Source organism: Salvelinus fontinalis, unplaced genomic scaffold (genome assembly GCF_029448725.1).
Source record: "Salvelinus fontinalis isolate EN_2023a unplaced genomic scaffold, ASM2944872v1 scaffold_0029, whole genome shotgun sequence".
Lineage (NCBI taxonomy): Eukaryota > Metazoa > Chordata > Actinopteri > Salmoniformes > Salmonidae > Salvelinus > Salvelinus fontinalis.
In genome coordinates this window covers 570571-588256 of record NW_026600238.1, presented here as the reverse complement: position 1 = coordinate 588256, position 17686 = coordinate 570571, and the positions used below count along the sequence as shown (strand labels likewise).

General features: G+C 39.0%; 1 protein-coding gene across 1 annotated transcript in view; it reads right to left on the bottom strand.

Annotated features, from left to right (window-relative positions):
• The window catches only part of LOC129842282 (low affinity immunoglobulin gamma Fc region receptor II-like), a 48789-nt gene extending 31625 nt beyond the window's left edge, over window positions 1–17164 (bottom strand). The window contains exons 1-6 of the mRNA XM_055910766.1: window positions 17068–17164; window positions 16393–16668; window positions 16049–16291; window positions 8807–9007; window positions 8033–8102; window positions 6038–6072 (exon numbers count right to left, since the gene is read on the bottom strand). Coding sequence (XP_055766741.1) covers window positions 6038–6072; window positions 8033–8102; window positions 8807–9007; window positions 16049–16291; window positions 16393–16668; window positions 17068–17164 — 922 coding nt within the window. The remainder of the gene's footprint in view (window positions 1–6037; window positions 6073–8032; window positions 8103–8806; window positions 9008–16048; window positions 16292–16392; window positions 16669–17067) is intronic.
• Window positions 17165–17686: the final 522 nt, after the last annotated feature.

Sequence of the window (17686 nt, the reverse complement as noted above, 5' to 3'; positions counted from 1 at the left end):
TACAGTATTACAGTACCTGTGGTGTTATACAGTATTACAGTACCTGTGGTGTTATAGTGTTATACAGTATTACAGTACCTGTGGTGTTATACAGTATTACAGTACCTGTGGTGTTATACAGTATTACAGTACCTGTGGTGTTATACAGTATTACAGTACCTGTGGTGTTATAGTGTTATACAGTATTACAGTACCTGTGGTGTTATACAGTATTACAGTACCTGTGGTGTTATACAGTATTACAGTACCTGTGGTGTTATAGTGTTATACAGTACTACAGTACCTGTGGTGTTATAGTGGTATACAGTATTACAGTACCTGTGGTGTTATAGTGTTATACAGTATTACAGTACCTGTGGTGTTATACAGTATTACAGTACCTGTGGTGTTATAGTGTTAAACAGTATTACAGTACCTGTGGTGTTATACAGTATTACAGTACCTGTGGTGGTATAGTGTTATACAGCATTACAGTACCTGTGGTGTTATAGTGTTATACAGTATTACAGTACCTGTGGTGTTATAGTGTTATACAGTATTACAGTACCTGTGGTGTTATAGTGTTATACAGTATTACAGTACCTGTGGTGTTATACAGTATTACAGTACCTGTGGTGTTATACAGTATTACAGTACCTGTGGTGTTATAGTGTTATCCAGTATTACAGTACCTGTGGTGTTATAGTGTTATACAGTATTACAGTACCTGTGGTGTTATAGTGTTATACAGTATTACAGTACCTGTGGTGTTATAGTGTTATACAGTTTTACAGTACCTGTGGTGTTATCCAGTATTACATTACCTGTGGTGTTATAGTGTTATACAGCATTACAGTACCTGTGGTGTTATAGTGTTATACAGTATTACAGTACCTGTGGTGTTATAGTATTATACAGTTTTACAGTACCTGTGGTGTTATACAGTATTACAGTACCTGTGGTGTTATAGTGTTATACAGTATTACAGTACCTGTGGTGTTATAGTGTTATACAGTACTACAGTACCTGTGGTGTTATAGTGTTATACAGTATTACAGTACCTGTGGTGTTATAGTGTTATACAGTATTACAGTACCTGTGGTGTTATAGTGTTGTACAGTATTACAGTACCTATGGTGTTATAGTGTTATACCGTATTACAGTACCTGTGGTGTTATAGTGTTATACAGTATTACAGTACCTGTGGTATTGTACAGTATTACAGTACCTGTGGTGTTGTACAGTATTACAGTACCTGTGGTGTTATAGTGTTATACAGTATTACAGTACCTGTGGTGTTATAGTGTTGTACAGTATTACAGTACCTGTGGTGTTATAGTGTTATACAGTATTACAGTACCTGTGGTGTTATAGTGTTATACAGTATTACAGTACCTGTGGTGTTATACAGTACTACAGTACCTGTGGTGTTATAATGTTATACAGTATTACAGTACCTGTGGTGTTATAGTGTTATACAGTATTACAGTACCTGTGGTGTTATAGTGTTATACAGTATTACAGTACCTGTGGTGTTATAGTGTTATACAGTATTACAGTACCTGTGGTGTTATAGTGTTATACAGTATTACAGTACCTGTGGTGTTATAGTTTTATACAGTATTACAGTACCTGTGGTGTTATAGTGTTATACAGTATTACAGTACCTGTGGTGTTGGAGTGTTATACAGTATTACAGTACCTGTGGTGTTATAGTGTTATACAGTATTACAGTACCTGTGGTGTTATAGTGTTATACAGTATTACAGTACCTGTGGTGTTATAGTGTTATACAGTATTACAGTACCTGTGGTGTTATAGTGTTATACAGTATTACAGTACCTGTGGTGTTATAGTGTTATACAGTATTACAGTACATGTGGTGTTATAGTGTTATACAGTATTACAGTACCTGTGGTGTTATACAGTATTACAGTACCTGTGGTGTTATAGTGTTATACAGTATTACAGTACCTGTGGTGTTATACAGTATTACAGTACCTGTGGTGTTATAGTGTTAAACAGTTTTACAGTACCTGTGGTGTTATAGTGTTAAACAGTGTTACAGTACCTGTGGTGTTATAGTGTTATACAGTATTACAGTACCTGTGGTGTTATAGTGTTATACAGTATTACAGTACCTGTGGTGTTATAGTATTATACAGTTTTACAGTACCTGTGGTGTTATAGTGTTATACAGTATTACAGTACCTGTGGTGTTGGTGTGTTATACAGTATTACAGTACCTGTGGTGTTATATTGTTATACAGTATTACAGTACCTGTGGTGTTATAGTGTTACACAGTATTACAGTACCTGTGGTGTTATAGTGTTATACAGTATTACAGTACCTGTGGTGTTATACAGTATTACAGTACCTGTGGTGTTGTACAGTATTACAGTACCTGTGGTGTTGTACAGTATTACAGTACCTGTGGTGTTATAGTGTTATACAGTATTACAGTACCTGTGGTGTTATAGTGTTGTACAGTATTACAGTACCTGTGGTGTTATAGTGTTATACAGTATTACAGTACCTGTGGTGTTATAGTGTTATACAGTATTACAGTACCTGTGGTGTTATAGTGTTATACAGTATTACAGTACCTGTGGTGTTATAGTTTTATACAGTATTACAGTACCTGTGGTGTTATAGTGTTATACAGTATTACAGTACCTGTGGTGTTGGAGTGTTATACAGTATTACAGTACCTGTGGTGTTATAGTGTTATACAGTATTACAGTACCTGTGGTGTTATAGTGTTATACAGTATTACAGTACCTGTGGTGTTATAGTGTTATACAGTATTACAGTACCTGTGGTGTTATAGTGTTATACAGTATTACAGTACATGTGGTGTTATAGTGTTATACAGTATTACAGTACCTGTGGTGTTATACAGTATTACAGTACCTGTGGTGTTATAGTGTTATACAGTATTACAGTACCTGTGGTGTTATACAGTATTACAGTACCTGTGGTGTTATAGTGTTAAACAGTATTACAGTACCTGTGGTGTTATAGTGTTAAACAGTATTACAGTACCTGTGGTGTTATAGTGTTATACAGTATTACAGTACCTGTGGTGTTATAGTGTTATACAGTATTACAGTACCTGTGGTGTTATAGTATTATACAGTTTTACAGTACCTGTGGTGTTATAGTGTTATACAGTATTACAGTACCTGTGGTGTTATACAGTATTACAGTACATGTGGTGTTATAGTGTTATACAGTATTACAGTACCTGTGGTGTTGGTGTGTTATACAGTATTACAGTACCTGTGGTGTTATATTGTTATACAGTATTACAGTACCTGTGGTGTTATAGTGTTATACAGTATTACAGTACCTGTGGTGTTATAGTGTTATACAGTATTACAGTACCTGTGGTGTTATACAGTATTACAGTACCTGTGGTGTGATAGTGTTATACAGTATTACAGTACCTGTGGTGTTATAGTGTTATACAGTATTACAGTACCTGTGGTGTTATACAGTATTACAGTACCTGTGGTGTGATAGTGTTATACAGTATTACAGTACCTGTGGTGTTATAGTCTTATACAGTATTACAGTACCTGTGGTGTTATACAGTATTACAGTACCTGTGGTGTTATAGTGTTATACTGTATTACAGTACCTGTGGTGTTATACAGTATTACAGTACCTGTGGTGTTATACAGTATTACAGTACCTGTGGTGTTATAGTGTTATACAGTATTACAGTACCTGTGGTGTTATACAGTATTACAGTACCTGTGGTGTTATAGTGTTATACAGTATTACAGTACCTGTGGTGTTATACAGTATTACAGTACCTGTGGTGTTATAGTGTTATACAGTATTACAGTACCTGTGGTGTTATACAGTATTACAGTACCTGTGGTGTTATACAGTATTACAGTACCTGTGGTGTTATACAGTATTACAGTACCTGTGGTGTTATAGTGTTATACAGTATTACAGTACCTGTGGTGTTATACAGTATTACAGTACCTGTGGTGTTATACAGTATTACAGTACCTGTGGTGTTATAGTGTTATACAGTACTACAGTACCTGTGGTGTTATAGTGGTATACAGTATTACAGTACCTGTGGTGTTATAGTGTTATACAGTATTACAGTACCTGTGGTGTTATACAGTATTACAGTACCTGTGGTGTTATAGTGTTAAACAGTATTACAGTACCTGTGGTGTTATACAGTATTACAGTACCTGTGGTGTTATAGTGATATACAGCATTACAGTACCTGTGGTGTTATAGTGTTATACAGTATTACAGTACCTGTGGTGTTATAGTGTTATACAGTATTACAGTACCTGTGGTATTATAGTGTTATACAGTATTACAGTACCTGTGGTGTTATACAGTATTACAGTACCTGTGGTGTTATACAGTATTACAGTACCTGTGGTGTTATAGTGTTATACAGTACTACAGTACCTATGGTGTTATAGTGGTATACAGTATTACAGTACCTGTGGTGTTATAGTGTTATACAGTATTACAGTACCTGTGGTGTTATACAGTATTACAGTACCTGTGGTGTTATAGTGTTAAACAGTATTACAGTACCTGTGGTGTTATACAGTATTACAGTACCTGTGGTGGTATAGTGTTATACAGCGTTACAGTACCTGTGGTGTTATAGTGTTATACAGTATTACAGTACCTGTGGTGTTATAGTGTTATACAGTATTACAGTACCTGTGGTGTTATAGTGTTATACAGTATTACAGTACCTGTGGTGTTATACAGTATTACAGTACCTGTGGTGTTATACAGTATTACAGTACCTGTGGTGTTATAGTGTTATCCAGTATTACAGTACCTGTGGTGTTATAGTGTTATACAATATTACAGTACCTGTGGTGTTATAGTGTTATACAGTATTACAGTACCTGTGGTGTTATAGTGTTATACAGTTTTACAGTACCTGTGGTGTTATCCAGTATTACAGTACCTGTGGTGTTATAGTGTTATACAGCATTACAGTACCTGTGGTGTTATAGTGTTATACAGTATTACAGTACCTGTGGTGTTATAGTGTTATACATTTTTACAGTACCTGTGGTGTTATACAGTATTACAGTACCTGTGGTGTTATAGTGTTATACAGTATTACAGTACCTGTGGTGTTATAGTGTTATACAGTACTACAGTACCTGTGGTGTTATAGTGTTATACAGTATTACAGTACCTGTGGTGTTATAGTGTTATACAGTATTACAGTACCTGTGGTGTTATAGTGTTATACAGTATTACAGTACCTGTGGTGTTGGAGTGTTATACAGTATTACAGTACCTGTGGTGTTATAGTGTTATACAGTATTACAGTACCTGTGGTGTTATAGTGTTATACAGTATTACAGTACCTGTGGTGTTATAGTGTTATACAGTATTACAGTACCTGTGGTGTTATAGTGTTATACAGTATTACAGTACCTGTGGTGTTATAGTGTTATACAGTATTACAGTACCTGTGGTGTTATAGTGTTATACAGTATTACAGTACCTGTGGTGTTATAGTGTTATACAGTATTACAGTACCTGTGGTGGTATAGTGTTATACAGTATTACAGTACCTGTGGTGTTATACAGTATTACAGTACCTGTGGTGTTATAGTGTTAAACAGTATTACAGTACCTGTGGTGTTATAGTGTTATACAGTATTACAGTACCTGTGGTGTTATAGTGTTATACAGTATTACAGTACCTGTGGTGTTATAGTGTTATACAGTATTACAGTACCTGTGGTGTTATACAGTATTACAGTACCTGTGGTGTTATAGTGTTATCCAGTATTACAGTACCTGTGGTGTTATAGTGTTATACAGTATTACAGTACCTGTGGTGTTATAGTGTTATACAGTATTACAGTACCTGTGGTGTTATAGTGTTATACAGTATTACAGTACCTGTGGTGTTATAGTGTTATACAGTATTACAGTACCTGTGGTGTTATACAGTATTATAGTACCTGTGGTGTTATATTGTTATACAGTATTACAGTACCTGTGGTGTTATAGTATTATACAGTATTACAGTACCTGTGGTGTTATAGTGTTTTACAGTATTACAGTACCTGTGGTGTTATACAGTATTACAGTACCTGTGGTGTTATAGTGTTATACAGTATTACAGTACCTGTGGTGTTATAGTGTTATACAGTATTACAGTACCTGTGGTGTTGGAGTGTTATACAGTATTACAGTACCTGTGGTGTTATAGTGTTATACAGTATTACAGTACCTGTGGTGTTATAGTGTTATACAGTATTACAGTACCTGTGGTGTTATAGTGTTATACAGTATTACAGTACCTGTGGTGTTATAGTGTTATACAGTACTACAGTACCTGTGGTGTTATAGTGTTATACAGTACTACAGTACCTGTGGTGTTATAGTGTTATACAGTATTACAGTACCTGTGGTGTTATAGTGTTATACAGTATTACAGTACCTGTGGTGGTATAGTGTTATACAGTATTACAGTACCTGTGGTGGTATAGTGTTATACAGTATTACAGTACCTGTGGTGTTATACAGTATTACAGTACCTGTGGTGTTATAGTGTTAAACAGTATTACAGTACCTGTGGTGTTATAGTGTTATACAGTATTACAGTACCTGTGGTGTTATACAGTATTACAGTACCTGTGGTGTTATGGTGTTATACAGTATTACAGTACCTGTGGTGTTATAGTGTTATACAGTATTACAGTACCTGTGGTGTTATAGTGTTATACAGTATTACAGTACCTGTGGTGTTATAGTGTTATACAGTATTACAGTACCTGTGGTGTTATAGTGTTATACAGTATTACAGTACCTGTGGTGTTATAGTGTTATACAGTATTACAGTACCTGTGGTGTTATACAGTATTACAGTACCTGTGGTGTTATAGTGTTATACAGTATTACAGTACCTGTGGTGTTATAGTGTTATACAGTATTACAGTACCTGTGGTGTTATAGTGTTATACAGTATTGCAGTACCTGTGGTGTTATAGTGTTATACAGTATTACAGTACCTGTGGTGTTATAGTGTTATACAGTATTACAGTACCTGTGGTGTTATAGTGTTATACAGTATTACAGTACCTGTGGTGTTATAGTGTTATACAGTATTACAGTACCTGTGGTGTTATAGTGTTATACAGTATTACAGTACCTGTGGTGTTATAGTGTTATACAGTATTACAGTACCTGTGGTGTTATAGTGTTATACAGTATTACAGTACCTGTGGTGTTATACAGTATTATAGTACCTGTGGTGTTATAGTGTTATACAGTATTACAGTACCTGTGGTGTTGGAGTGTTATACAGTATTACAGTACCTGTGGTGTTATAGTGTTATACAGTATTACAGTACCTGTGGTGTTATAGTGTTATACAGTATTACAGTACCTGTGGTGTTATAGTGTTATACAGTATTACAGTACCTGTGGTGTTATAGTGTTATACAGTATTACAGTACCTGTGGTGTTATAGTGTTATACAGTATTACAGTACCTGTGGTGTTATACAGTATTATAGTACCTGTGGTGTTATAGTGTTATACAGTATTACAGTACCTGTGGTGTTGGAGTGTTATACAGTATTACAGTACCTGTGGTGTTATAGTGTTATCAGTATTACAGTACCTGTGGTGTTATAGTGTTATACAGTACTACAGTACCTGTGGTGTTATAGTGTTATACAGTATTACAGTACCTGTGGTGGTATAGTATTATACAGTATTACAGTACCTGTGGTGTTATAGTGGTATACAGTATTACAGTACCTGTGGTGTTATAGTATTATACAGTATTACAGTACCTGTGGTGTTATAGTGTTATACAGTATTACAGTACCTGTGGTGTTATACAGTATTATAGTACCTGTGGTGTTATAGTGTTATACAGTATTAAAGTACCTGTGGTGTTATAGTGTTATACAGTATTACAGTACCTGTGGTGTTATAGTGTTATACAGTATTACAGTACCTGTGGTGTTATAGTGTTATACAGTATTACAGTACCTGTGGTGTTATAGTGTTATACAGTTCTACAGTACCTGTGGTGTTGGAGATCTTCACTGCAGAGTAGACTGGACCAGCTCCTGGTGACTTCTCTGGAGGAGACGAGACAACGGGTTAAAGACATAAAGACACCGTACTGTGTGTGTGTGTGTGTGTGTGTGTGTGTGTGTGTGTGTGTGTGTGTGTGTGTGTGTCTGTGTGTGTGTGTGTGTGTGTGTGTGTGTGTGTGTCTGTGTGTGTGTGTGTGTGTGTCTGTGTGTGTGTGTGTTTATTTATTTATTTATTTATTTTACCGTTATTTTACCAGGTAAGTTGACTGAGAACACGTTCTCATTTGCAGCAACGACCTGGGGAATAGTTACAGGGGAGAGGAGGGGGATGAATGAGCCAATTGTAAACTGGGGATTATTAGGTGACCATGATGGTTTGAGGGCCAGATTGGGAATTTAGCCAGGACACCGGGGTTAACACCCCTACTCTTACGATAAGTGCCATGGGATCTTTAATGACCTCAGAGAGTCAGGACACCCGTTTAACGTCCCATCCGAAAGACGGCACCCTACACAGGGCAGTGTCCCCAATCACTGCCCTGGGGCATTGGGATATTTTTTAGACCAGAGGAAAGAGTGCCTCCTACTGGCCATCCAACACCACTTCCAGCAGCATCTGGTCTCCCATCCAGGGACTGACCAGGACCAACCCTGCTTAGCTTCAGAAGCAAGCCAGCAGTGTGTGTGTGCGTGCGTGCTTGCGTGCGTGCGTCTGTCTGTCTGTCTGTCTGTCTGTGTGTGTGTACCTCTCCTTCTCCTGGGTTCTGGGTCCTGTATGATTCTGACGTCAGCATACGTAACATCTCTGGGTTCAGCTGTTACATCTTTGTTCCTCTTGCAGAACAGGACCAGTAGAATGATCAGAGAGATGGAGAGAGCAGCCACCAACCCAGACACAGACAGAGGGAGAAGGAGAGGGGAGGATGAGGAGGATGAAGCAGAGCCCCCTTTTTGAAACACACCAGAGGAAACAACACAGTAAATAGTTATAATCAATCTGACTAATATTATCTTAGACATACAACACCAGTCAGAAGTTTGGACACACCTACTCATTCAAGGGTTTTTATTTATTTTCACTATTTTCTACATTGTAGAATAATGGTGAAGACATCAACAACTATGAAATAACACATATGAAATCATTTAGTAACCACAACAGTGTTAACTTCACTATGCTACGGATCCCGGTAGCGGGATTAAATTCGACAACATACGGTGATCGCCATAAATAGTCATATTAAACATTCCTGAAAATACATGTGTCTCACATGCTTCAAAAGCCTATAATCTTGCTTATCCAACTGCGTTTTCAGATTTAAAAAAGGATTTACTGCGAAAGAATACGATGCAATTATCTGAGGACAGAGCCCCATACCAAAATACTATTTCAAGCAGCACAGGTGTAACAAAATCACAGATTGCAATAAAATAAATCGTTTACCTTTGAAGATTTTCCTCTGTTTGCAATCGCAAGGCTCATTGTTATACAATGAATGGTCTTTTGTTCGGTTAAATCCATTTTTATAGCCTAACACGAAACATTTTGTGAAGCGCTGGTGTCGTGAATTCCGTGTCATTCAATTTTCGACTAAACATTCGACGTAAATACACAGACTACACGTGACTTTATCCAGTCATGTTTGGTTTTATTGCAATCAACTGTTTGTTTGTAACACAACCAAACATGATGGGTCATTTCGCGGGACGTATTGACCCAAAGAAACCGATTGGAAGACAACAAGTAATGACCTCATTGTGCACCAAATATATGACCGCTGTTTCGTTGATTGACTGTATTTTAATCCAATGACCACTGATCGTCTTGAAATCTAGCTGGGTAGATAGCCAATGAGCAGAGGTAAATGGCAATATGTAATGTTTCTGTGTTGGAAGACCAACCCATGTAGTAAACTCCGGCCTAAAGACGGTCTTTCGCCATTGAAGATTCATACTGGAAGGAGCAAAGCTCGTTACGCACAGCACTATTTCGCTAACACGCATCTTCAGCTGTTTATATATCAACATCATGGCGAATAAGTCAGGGAAAGCTAAATCTAAGACTAGATATACGAATGTAGACAAAATTATCGAGGAAATTGATTGTAAAGTGTAACATATGCTTTTGGAAGACGACTCGGTGTTCCTCAAGGTTCCGTTTTAGGACCACTATTGTTTTCACTATATATTTTACCTCTTGGGGATGTTATTCGAAAACATAATGTTAACTTTCACTGCTATGCAGATGACACACAGCTGTACATTTCAATGAACCATGGTGAAGCCCCAAAATTGCCCTCGCTAGAAGCCTGTGTTTCAGACATAAGGAAGTGGATGGCTGAAAACGTTTTACTTTTAAACTCGGACAAAACAGAGATGCTTGTTCTAGGTCCCGAGAAACAAAGAGATCTCTGTTAAATCTGACAATTAATCTTGATGGTTGTAAAGTCGTCTCAAATAAAACTGTGAAGGACCTCGGCGTTACTCTTGTCCCTGATCTCTCTTTTGACGAACATATCAAGACTGTTTCAAGGACAGCTTTTTTCCATCTACGTAACATTGCAAAAATCTGAAATTTTCTGTCCAAAAATGATGCAGAAAAATTAATCCATGCATTTGTTACTTTTAGGTTAGACTACTGCAATGCTCAACTTTCCGGCTACCCGGATAAAGCACTAAATAAACTTTAGTTAGTGCTAAATACGGCTGCTAGAATCCTGACTAGAACCAAGAAATTTGATCATATTACTCCAGTGCTAGCTTCCCTACACTGGCTTCCTGTTAATGCAAGGGCTGATTTCAAGGTTTTACTGTTAACCTATAAAGTGTTACATGGGCTTGCTCCTACCTATCTTTCCGAGTTGGTCCTGCTGTACATACCTATACGTACGCTACGGTCACAAGACGCAGGCCTCCTAATTGTCCCTAGAATTTCTAAGCAAACAGCGGGAGGCAGGGCTTTCTCCTATAGATCTCCATTTTTATGGAACGGTCTGCCTACCCATGTGAGAGACGCAGACTCGGTCTCAACCTTTAAGTCTACTGAAGACTTATCTCTTCAGTAGGTCATATGATTGAGTGTAGTCTGGCCCAGGAGTGTGAAGGTGAACGGAAAGGCTCTGGAGCAACGAATCGCTCTTGCTGTCTCTGCCTGGCCGGTTCCCCTCTCTCCACTGGGATTCTCTGCCTCTAACCCTATTACAGGGGCTGAGTCACTGGCTTACTGGTGCTCTTTCATGCCGTCCCTAGGAGGGGTGCGTCACTTGAGTGGGTTGAGTTACTGACGTGATCTTCCTGTCTGGGTTGGCGTCCCCCCTTGGTTTGTACTGTGGTGGAGATCTTTGTGGGCTATACTCGGCCTTGTCTCAGGATTGTAAGTTGGTGGTTGAAGTTATCCCTCTAGTGGTTCGGGGGCTGTGCTTTGGCAAAGTGGGTGGGGTTATATCCTTCCTGTTTGGCCCTGTCCGGGGGTATCATCGGATGGGGCCACAGTGTCTCCTGACCCCTCCTGTCTCAGCCTCCAGTATTTATGCTGCAGTAGTTTATGTGTTGGGGGGCTAGGGTCAGTTGGTTATACCTGCAGTACTTCTCCTGTCTTATCCAGTGTCCTGTGTGAATTTAAGTATGCTCTCTCTAATTCTCTCGTTCTCTCTTTCGTTCTCTCTTTCTTTCTCTCTATCGGAGAACCTGAGCCCTAGGACCATACGTCACGGCAAACCGGGCATGATGACTCCTTGCTGTTCCCAGTCCACCTGGCCTTGCTGCTGTTCCAGTTTCAACTGTTCTGCCTGCGGTTATGGAACCCCTACCTGTCCCAGACCTGCTGCTTTCAACTCTTAATGATCGGCTATGAAAAGCCAACTGACATTTATTCCTGATTATTATTTGACCATGCTTGTCACTTATGAACATTTTGAACATCTTGGCATAGTTCTGTTATAATCTCCACCAGGCACAGCCAGAAGAGGACTGGCCACCCTTCATAGCCTGGTTCCTCTCTAGGTTTCTTCCTAGGTTTTGGCCTTTCTAGGGAGTTTTCCCTAGCCACCGTGCTTCTACACCTGCATTGCTTGCTGTTTTAGGTTTTAGGCTGGGTTTCTGTACAACACTTCGAGATATTAGCTGATGTACGAAGGGCTATATAAATAGGTTTGATTTGATAGAGGACTGAGGGTCTTCCAAATATTGTAAGTGTGTAAATAGGTACCCATGTTATTTTGTAAATGTATATATATACATGTATATATATATAATTAATTTTTTTCTCTATTTTATTTTTTCCCTCCATTTTTTGGGGGTGTGTTATAATACCATTTTGGTATTTTGTATATAGTTATTTGTTTCAAAATGTATATCTTCCAATTTGGCCACTTGGGTACATTTGGGCTACTTGTGTGGGACACCTGGGTGACTTCATGTTAAATGTCATGTAGCACACTCATTTTGGAAGTTATCATTCTGAAACTTTTCACAAGTACTGTTGCCCTCTCATGTTTTTCACTGAAATTGTCCCCATAATCATATCTGAATGTTTGTTTTATCTTGTTCATTTTAAAGATGATGATACAACAATTAAAAAGAAAAAACGTATGTTTTTTTTATTGTATTATCTAAACCAGATCTATTGTGTTATATTCTCTTACATTCAATTCACATTTACACAGAGAATTACTCAATTAGTTAGTTTCTTTTCAAAAGTTTTCTAATTTCTTTCAAATGGTACCACGAACATGCATATCCTTGCTTCTGGGCCTGAGCTACAGGCAGTTAGATTTGCGTTTGTCTTCAGGCGGAAATTGAAAGAAGGGGCGGGGGTAGCTGAAAGAGGTTTTAAAAAAATCAAATATATTTAATATCTGAGATTCTTCAAAGGAGCAGCCCTTGATTACAGTTTTTTCACACTCTTGGCATTTTCTTAACCAGCTTCATGAGGTAGTCACGTGGAATGCATTTCAATGAACAGGTGCCTTATTAAAAGTGAATTTGTGGAATTTCTCTCCTTAGTGCATTTGAGCCAATCAGTTGTGTTGTGACAAGTTAGGGTTGGTATACAGAAGATAGCCCTATTTGGTAAAAGACCAAGTCCATATTATGTCAAAAAACAGCTCAAATAAGCAAAGAGAAACGACAGTCCATCAATACTTTAAGACATGAAGGTCAGTCAAATCTGGAAAATGTCAAGAACTTTGAAAGATTCTTCAAGTGGAGTCGGAGAAACCACCAAGTGCTATGATGAAACTGGCTCTCATGAGGACCGCCACAGGAAAGGAAGACAGAGTTTCCTACAGAGGATGAGTTCATTCGTGACCAGCCTCAAAAATCGACAATTAACTGCACCTCAGATTGCAGCCCAAAGAAATGCTTAACAGAAGTCAAGTAAGAGACACATCTCAACGTCAACTGTTCAGAGGAGACTGCATGAATCAGGCCTTCGTGGTAGAATTGCTGCAAAGAAACCACTACTAAAGGACACCAATCAGAGGAAGAGACTTGCTTGGACAAAAAAACACGAGCAATGTAAATGTAAATCTGTCCTTTGGTCTGATGAGTCAAAATTTGAGATTTTTGGATGATGATCTCCCACCGTAAAGCATGGAGGAGCCGGTGTTATGGTGTGGGGGTGCTTTGCTGGTGACATTGTCTGTGATTTATTTAGAATTCAAGGCACACTTAACCAGCATGGCCACAACAGCATTCTGCAGCGATACGCTTAGTTGGGACTATCATTTGTTTTTCAACAGGACAATGACCCAAAGCACACCTCCAGGCTGTGTAAGGGCTATTTGACCAAGAAGGAGAGTGATGGAGTGCTGCATCAGATGACCTGGCCTCCACAATCACCCGACAACCCAATTGAGATGGTTTGGGACCGCAGAAGTGAAGGAAAAGCTGCAAACAAGTGCTTATGTGTGAACTCCTTCAAGACTGTTGGAAAAGCATTCCACAAGAAGCTGGTTGAGAGAATGTCAAGAGTGTGCAAAGTTGTCATAAAGGTAAAGAGGGGCTACTTTGAAGAATCTCAATATAAAGTATATTTTTATTTGTTTAACACTTGTTTGGTTGTTACATGATTCCATATGTGTTATTTCATAATTGTGATGTCTTCACTATTATTCTACAATGTAGAAAATAGTAAAGAATAAAGAAAAACCCTTGAATGAGTAGGTGTGTCCAAACTTTTGACTGATACTGTGTGTATTACGTCTAATGACCAAGAGAGATTACAAGAACACAAATTATTATGAATATAACGTCTCAAATTTAGCACCACTTAACAGTGTAAAGAAGAACCACCCAGTTTATAATGCAGGTTTCAGCACCACTTAACAGTGTAAAGAAGAACCACCCAGTTTATAATGCAGGTTTCAGCACCACTTAACAGTGTAAAGAAGAACCACCCAGTTTATAATGCAGGTTTTATAACCACTTAACAGTGTAAAGAAGAACCACCCAGTTTATAATGCAGGTTTCAGCACCACTTAACAGTGTAAAGAACCACCCAGTTTATAATGCAGGTTTCAGCACCACTTAACAGTGTAAAGAAGAACCACCCAGTTTATAATGCAGGTTTCAGCACCACTTAACAGTGTAAAGAAGAACCACCCAGTTTATAATGCAGGTTTCAGCACCACTTAACAGTGTAAAGAAGGACCAACCAGTTTATAATGCAGGTTTCAGCACCACTTAACAGTGTAAAGAAGAACCACCCAGTTTATAATGCAGGTTTCAGCACCACTTAACAGTGTAAAGAAGAACCACCCAGTTTATAATGCAGGTTTCAGCACCACTTAACAGTGTAAAGAAGAACCACCCAGTTTATAATGCAGGTTTCAGCACCACTTAACAGTGTAAAGAAGAACCACCCAGTTTATAATGCAGGTTTCAGCACCACTTAACAGTGTAAAGAAGAACCACCCAGTTTATAATGCAGGTTTCAGCACCACTTAACAGTGTAAAGAAGGACCACCCAGTTTATAATGCAGGTTTCAGCACCACTTAACAGTGTAAAGAAGGACCACCCAGTTTATAATGCAGTTTTCAGCACCACTTAACAGTGTAAAGAAGAACCACCCAGTTTATAATGCAGGTTTCAGTACCACTTAACAGTGTAAAGAGGAACCACCCAGTTTATAATGCAGGTTTCAGCACCACTTAACAGTGTAAAGAAGAACCACCCAGTTTATAACCAGGTTTCAGCACCACTTAACAGTGTAAAGAAGAACCACCCAGTTTATAATGCAGGTTTCAGCACCACTTAACAGTGTAAAGAAGAACCACCCAGTTTATAATGCAGGTTGTAGCACCACTTAACAGTGTAAAGAAGAACCACCCAGTTTATAATGCAGGTTTCAGCACCACTTAACAGTGTAAAGAAGAACCACCCAGTTTATAATGCAGGTTTCAGCACCACTTAACAGTGTAAAGAAGAACCACCCAGTTTATAATGCAGGTTTCAGCACCACTTAACAGTGTAAAGAAGAACCACCCAGTTTATAATGCAGGTTTCAGCACCACTTAACAGTGTAAAGAAGAACCACCCAGTTTATAATGCAGGTTTCAGCACCACTTAACAGTGTAAAGAAGAACCACCCAGTTTATAATGCAGGTTTCAGCACCACTTAACAGTGTAAAGAAGAACCACCCAGTTTATAATGCAGGTTGTAGCACCACTTAACAGTGTAAAGAAGAACCACCCAGTTTATAATGCAGGTTTCAGCACCACTTAACAGTGTAAAGAAGAACCACCCAGTTTATAATGCAGGTTTCAGCACCACTTAACAGTGTAAAGAAGAACCACCCAGTTTATAATGCAGGTTTCAGCACCACTTAACAGTGTAAAGAAGAACCACCCAGTTTATAATGCAGGTTTCAGCACCACTTAACAGTGTAAAGAAGAACCACCCAGTTTATAATGCAGGTTTCAGCACCACTTAACAGTGTAAAGAAGAACCAGATTATCTGAATGTCAAGGCTTCTCATATTCTCACCTGTCACAGTCATCCAGCTCTCTGGTGATTCTCCTTTCGAGTTGGAACACTTGTAGAGTCCTTCATCTGACTTGGACACTGCAGGGATGGTCATCTCTCCTGTAGTCTCAGCCCTGATGAGGGATCCATCTTTGTAGAAAACAGCTGTGAGGTTAGAGGGAGTTCCCTGATATCTGCAGCGCAGAGTCACAGAATCTCCCTCAGTCACAGGAAGGGCAGGGCTCTCCAGGATCACAGCACCAACTGTATATAATATATAAAATCATATATAAACACATCAGCTATCTGAAACCAGATGAACCACTAAACACTATAATGTTAGTAGATGGTGTTTGTGGACATACCATGTACTGTGATGTTGACAGTATTGCTGTGTTCTCCAGACCCAGACTCACACCAGTACACTCCACTGTGTGTTGGTATTAGTGACACGATGCATGAAGACCCATGTTGGTTTCCCCAGTCAGTATTACACTCTGAAAGGATTCCTCTCGTTGTGTTCCTCACCACTCTCCATCCAGTAGAGTTCCCCTGAACCTCACAGCTCAGAGAGACAGGCTCAAATTCAAAGAATTGAGATCTGTCAGGACTGAAACTCAGAGAGGCTGGAAGAGAGATATCTTAGAAAGAGAGAGAGAGAGAGAGAGAGAGAATGTGATGAAGATGAGCTCCTGAATCTTTCAGCTTTTTTTTAACAAAATAATAGATTTAGAGTTAGATAAACGTTTTGTTTTTACAAGGATATACAAGATACTACCCTCCGCAAAATAACATTCTGTGAGGACCGACGCCAGACAGGAGAAGCAGGTACGGGGAGTCAGACATTTATTTGGGAACAGACAAGGAAACAAGACAGGAACAGCGTCAGAACACGGGTAACACGGACATGAGACAATTAATCCCGAAGCAGGGAACAGAGCTTGGGAACAGACAGATATAGGGAATGTAATGACTCAAGTAATGGAGTTCACGTGAGTCCAATGATTGCTGAGTGACGGGGGGAAGGCAGGTGTGCGTACTGATGGTGGCTTGAGTGCTTAATGCTGGGGGTCCTGGCGCCCTCGAGTGCCAGGGGGAAGAAGAGCGGGAGCAAGTGTGACAGTACCCCCCCCCCATAGGGGCGCCAGAATCCCCAGTATTATGTACTCTTACTACGAAGGATTCTCACTCCCAAGGATTCTGACTGCCAAGGATTCTGACTGCCAAGGATTCTGACTGCCAAGGATTCTGACTGCCAAGGATTCTGACTGCCAAGGATTCTGACTCCCAAGGATTCTGACTGTCAAGGATTCTGACTGTCAAGGATTCTGACTGCCAAGGATTCTGACTGCCAAGGATTCTGACTGCCAAGGATTCTGACTGCCAATCTGTAATTAACCTGTAATGTAGAAAATACATCAGCCAATTCTTAATCAATCCAAACAATTCAAAATTCTTACTTTCCAATTGACTTTTGTTACCTTCACTAGTCTACTGTACATCTCTTGCCTTAACTTCTTTGATATAGGGGGCAGCATTTTCACTTTTGGAATAATTGCGTGCCCATAGTGAACTGCCTCCTACTCTGTCCCAGATGCTAATATATGCATATTATTATTAAACTCAGAAAGCTCTCTACAATCTCAACCATATTCTACC